The sequence below is a fragment of the Mytilus californianus genome, unplaced genomic scaffold (assembly GCF_021869535.1).
Source record: "Mytilus californianus isolate M0D057914Y unplaced genomic scaffold, xbMytCali1.0.p SCAF_11, whole genome shotgun sequence".
Taxonomy (NCBI): Eukaryota; Metazoa; Mollusca; class Bivalvia; order Mytilida; family Mytilidae; genus Mytilus; species Mytilus californianus.
In genome coordinates, this window is record NW_026262593.1 from 28,247,985 (window position 1) to 28,253,937 (window position 5,953).

A 5,953-nucleotide genomic window follows, 5' to 3' on the forward strand; every position below is an offset into this window, starting at 1 on the left:
GGACACCCTTAAAATTACTCTGTAGACATCGGAATGTACAAAGTGTTTTTATAAATAATACACAAAGCACAACATCACCTATTTTACTTATTTCTTTGGTTAATTCCTTTTGAATGATGTGTATAACATGGATATTTGTTGTGTAAGAAAAGAGCTTGAATTGGAATAACTCGCTATCTACAGCATGTTTTCAAAGAGAGACCAATATCGGGCGTAACGTCAAAGTTGTTGTTCTAATTTTAATATGAATATCATAGACTGAGTATTGAGTCTATTAAAACAAATTGGTGAAAAATAGGATTTTTGCAAAAAATTAAATTGATTCCTAGCAACATTCTATTGATTTCACTCTTTAATTTAGTTTATAAATGGTTTAATAAATATAAAATCGGCATTAACATTATAGAAAGATCTATTCAAGCCTGAATAGTTCAGCAGTGTGGCCATCCCAACATTTATCCTGGCCATCGCATTTATGAATTGTGTATTTGTGTGTATGTTGGTCGTAAGATACTTCAATTTTATGGTCATGTGAGTTGTCGGTTGTTGTCACAACGGTGATTTTGTTACCTTTACCCAGATCGAGCATGTCTTCATTGGGAATAAACATTTCGTGAAAGTGATGGCCTGGTGGATCTTGATTAGTTACGGATGTACGGAAATGTGCATCTGCTTTAGCATTACCGCCTCCAGACAATGAACTTGGTCTCTCCTGAAGATAAGCTCCCATTGTTTCCAAGTGGTTCAATACATCTTTGACTGCTTCTACTTCTTTTCCAATCTGATTTCCTTCGCTTGTTATTGGCATGACAGGGTATCTCATTCTTATTTTTCCAACGCCTGGGATATCAGGTAATGTAATACGAACTCCTGATGATAAGACTCTTTTAACGTTGCCATGTCTGTCAAGTACACCAACTGTTCCTCTTGCAGTATCTGCTGCGTCTTTATCGACAGTTGTATGTGCGGTTTGGTAAAACTCGACCGGAGTTCTGTAGTACTTTTCATATGATGTGCCGTTGTAGGCTTTGTCGTGCGTAAGACCGCCATTTCTTCCATTTTTAGTTACTATATATTTTTTTCGACGATCGGATATGTGCTCTAAATTGTAAGGATTCCATGACATCAAAGGATTCAAGTATATTATTTCTAGTGGAATGGCATATGAATATCTGACTCCTTCTTCTTTACAGAAAGGTTTGTGGGTGTGTTCATCTCTACCACACCATTTAATTTTCATCTCGGCTACCTTTGGATTTGATGTCTGAGCAACAAACAGATTCCTGTCCGAATATCCTCTGTGGGCGTTGAATGTCCCCATGGCTCCTTTCCTTTCGTGTCTAAAGTACCTGTGATAATATCCAGTATTAAGTTCAGTTGAATTGCGAACTCTTGGGTCTAATATTCTCATTCCGAATGTTGTATCATGTAACTTTGCTGGATAGTTGTCTTTCCCTGGAATCTCTGACATGACCCAATCAAGAACACTGTTTATTGAAGTTCGTCTATCTGGAAATGAACCATATCCATCTTGCCAATGGTATTTGTTTCTATTTCCATTGAAATCTGGTGCCAAAACAAATCTTGCTGCTCTCGAATGGGCAAATCTTGTTATATTCCATCTGTGTCCAATTCTAGCCGCCATATCGTCAACAGGCTTCAAAGCAGATAATGGCAAATCTTTCTTCAAAGGATGACAAGCTATTCTGTAATTCCATTGTGCATACTCGGGTGTTCCATTTACCATGTTCATAATAGTTGTTGGCAGATATGAAAAGTTTTCCAAATAGTGTTTTCCACCAGTATAAGATGTGAACCTAATCTTTTCTTGTAGGTCGAACCAGCTTGTTGCATCAATATGATGACGATCGCTTTCAAATGGTTCATTCAGGGTTTTTGTATCGACGGTCCATGTTCCTTCCAAATAACATAATACAGGTTTGAAATATGGACGGTAGTCTCTGAAGTGAAAGTTTTGGAAAGAGAATGCTCTAAAATAATTGTGCAATTCCTTAATTTGTTCCGGTAATGTACGCTTTTGGAGCACCGATGGTGGAACATGTGGGAAAGGAATATCTTCTAGAGCATGGTAGTTCTTCAGTTTTCTATGGGGCATCCTTAGTCTATAGTCATTGTGTCTTGTTCTAAATTCTACACCATTAAGGGAGGCAGTGAATTCCCCCATACCAACCGTTCTGTCATTGTTGGAGTGTTCATGGATAGAACAAACTGAGTTGAATGTATGTGTTTGATCAAAGTACGATTTTGTACCATCAGCTGTATTTCGGATCTGTTTGATTCCAGAATCGTAGTCGGATCGGGTTCGTTCTCCCATCGCCAGTTCTGTTAACATAAGTTGCCTTGCCAAATCTTCAAACTTTCTTTCAATGAGCGAAATCCTATGCTCATCTATCGCCGCATGAGATGCCGCGACAACCAAACAGAATACTAATAGGTACTTCATTTTAGAGACCTGAAATTCAATTAAGAACAGTCCACTTTAGAAGGGGATTGGTATTATAATAAGAACAGTAAATTTATAAATGTAACAAGTTGCCTTTTATGAGTAGACGTGCGGGTCATGTTGTGTTTGTGTGTTGCTTGTGAGACCAAAGTGCAATATGTCTATACATGTGTTATGTCCATTTACATTAGCAGCAACAATACTTGTCAATAACAAGTGCAGAAACCAAACATTTTTAGAAAATTTCAACATGGTTATGTACAGTGAGGAAACGATACACTCTTTATTTTAAACTTAAAATGAAATGCAGAGAAATATGTAGCTGGGATTTTCGTTAGTGAAAAGTATCCGCTAAGCGTTGTTGAAGTAACGAATATATATAAATTTTGATTAGTTTTATATAACTAAACACACCAAAATGATACATTTTCATATCATGAAACCACAGCATTTGAGAAATTGATATCCATGACTGAGGTATTTTAATTTGTATTTGAAAGAAAAAACATCCTGCATTTGAATGAATTAGAAAAGACTACACATTTAATTGGGAGTGTATTGGAAATATGTTAAATCAGATTAACACTCCATTTACATAAAATATGTTTAAAAATAGATAGGATATATCAGATTAATCAAACCATATTTATAATTCATTTCTTCGGGAGACACATTCAGAACTGAACGAATTGTCATTTACTTTTTCTCAAAATTTAGGATTGAAACAATAATATCATCCATTTTAGTTTGTTTTTAAAATATTGCATATATTGCAAAATATTTGTTAAAAAAACGTTTGTAACCCTCTGATATATTAATCATAATGATAATAGTAGTTATAAGATAAAACAGGATGCTCCGTTTAAGTTATTTTGTTTTCCTAAAACCCTTATCCAAGAGCAATTTACAGCACAAAAATTGTTTTGACAAACTGATTGAACGTGAAAATATCTAAAGATTTACAATAATGTACAATCAAGAATATAACTAACCGGAATTGCTGGATTCTGATCAGTTTGTGCCTACCTCGGATATCTTCCGAAGAAATGCATGTGGAAGTCTGAGGTGATGAATGTATTTATACAAATTAAAACTCACACCTGTCGCTGTAAGTGATACCAATAAAAGATAAAGTTGATAAATTTTTATTTCAGCTGTATATGGTACTTGATTTGCACTCGTCATAAGTACATTTCATCAACAGTCAGAGAGTTAAGGTTATGTTCAGAATATCTAGAAGCACGAATATGTAATTTAAAATTTGTATTGCATAAAAGAAGGATTACAATATTCATAATTATCATTATTTAATAATATTATATTTTATTGAATTATCATCTAGTCATTATATATGTTGTGTACAAGTTATCATTTTGTACAAATTATAATGTGTACAAAAAATTGTACACATTATAATTTGTATTTTGACTTTGTACAAGTTGTAATTTGTACAAAAAGTGCTTGTACAAATTGTAATTTTTATAAAATTTGACTAAAATTCACTTATAACTTGTACAATAATTTATAGTGTGGATTTTGTAATAAAAAAAGTATTGATACGCACTATAGAATCTTGATTCAGACCACACAATCACACAACATATATATCATCATTTTATGTTTTAATGCTTTCTGTTTTGTAGCTAACTTTGTTACAATTATGATATTATAAATCTACATTCTATTCGATATGAGACCACTACAAAGGATGGTCATTTTAAAACAACAAGAATATTTGTCAATAAGACATTATAGGCTGCTCGCACTATCACATATGTTTAGTGAACTTCGAAAGCTTGGTCCAAATCCTCGTTTGGCATATATATAAAGATAGTTACAAAGACTTATCTTAAACCAAACCAAAGACTTATCTTAAACCAAAACTTTAACATACTGTAAACCAAAACATTATACTAAAACGGGATGGACGGATGGATGCAAAGACCGGAAACATAATGCTCATCTATTACAGTAGGCGGGCCACAAAAATATGACAAGAGATGCTGTGGATTAGATTTATTATGAGTCCTATATCAACCATAACAACCATATAAAGGGCGGAATAAAATATCAACCATATCAGCCATAACCATGGGCGGAGGGTAATATCACCCATGACAACTATGTTTAAGGGCGGAGGGTGATATCACCAATGACAGCTATATTTAAGGGCGGAGGGTGATAACAACCACAACAGTCATATCCAACAATGGAGGGTGTTATGCTTATGTTGTAGTGGGAATGGTGTCGTGGTAGTTAGAAACAAATATCAATTTTAGATTCTATTACTTTTGTGTGTGAATTTATAAAATTCTTTCTCTCGTATATTTTGTAAGACTCTGTTTAGCTATTTCGTTAATTTTTTTCTTGATCAATAATCTGATATTTTCCTTATCAAATGTGTGACAGCGGTTTCTCTAGGTTTTCTTTTGTGATAAAAAAAATAATAAAAAAGATAAGTGATTAGAGTGGAAATCTGCTATACTTTATACTTAAGAGTGAAGATAAAATGTAAGACATTAGAACGGTCGTCTGATCTCTAAATCTAACGAATGAGTCCTGTTCACAATGGTGACATTGAATTCGCATGACGAGTGGTGAATTCATAGCAGCAGACACATACCCTGTAGACACACCCGGATATGCTCCCTATGAAATTCACGGGACTCCCACAGTTTTCTTTCTCTTTGGTTTGTATGTTCAAAATAAATTACCGGATTTGTTTACTTGCTTGAGCAACACGACAGGTGCCATTTGTAAAGCAAGAACTGCTTATCCTTTCAGAACACCGGAATTTACTTCCCCCCCCCCCCCCCCCCCGGTTTTGGTGAGGTTCGTTTTGAAGCCCCCATAGCATCTTTCTTTTTTTTCTATAAACTGTCGATTTCTTTTTCTTGTAACATATAAACAATAAAATTGGGAATGGAAATGGGGAATATGTCAAAGAGACAACAACCCGACCAAAGAGCAGTAAACAGCCCATGGCCACCAATAGGTCTTCAACACAGCGAGAAAATTCCGCACCCGGAGGCGGGTTTTAGCTGGCCCCTAAACAAAAATGTGAACTAGTTCAGTAAAAATGGACGTCACACTAAACTCCGAAACATATAATAGAACTAAAATTGAAAAAAAACATACAAGACTAACAAAGGCCAGAGGCTCCAAAATTGCGGCGGGGTTAAATATGTTTTGTGAGATCTCAACCCTCCCCCTATACCTCTAGCCAATGTAGAATAAACAAACACACAGCAATACGTACAGTAAAACTCAGTTTAAAAGAAGTCCGAATCCGATGTCAGAATAGGTAACAGAAGAAACTATGCAAAATGACAATGATACATAAATTAACAAAGGACTACTAGCAGTTACTGACATGCCAGCTCCAGAACTCAATTAAACTGATTGAAAGATTATGTCTTCATCATATGAAAATCAAGCACAATCCCTCCCATTAGGGGTTTAGAATCATACCGTCATAAAATATATGAG

At 34.8% G+C, this 5,953-nt stretch overlaps 1 protein-coding gene across 1 annotated transcript; it reads right to left on the reverse strand.

Annotated features, from left to right (window-relative positions):
• Positions 1-330: 330 nt before the first annotated feature.
• LOC127719841 (uncharacterized) lies at positions 331-3,533 on the reverse strand. Its single transcript, XM_052226145.1, has 2 exons — positions 3,457-3,533; positions 331-2,473 (listed from the first exon to the last, which is right to left on the reverse strand). The coding sequence occupies exon 2, from the start codon at positions 2,462-2,464 to the stop codon at positions 413-415; it is 2,052 nt and encodes a 683-aa protein (XP_052082105.1). The 5' UTR covers positions 2,465-2,473; positions 3,457-3,533; the 3' UTR covers positions 331-412.
• Between the last annotated feature and the right edge of the window lie 2,420 nt (positions 3,534-5,953).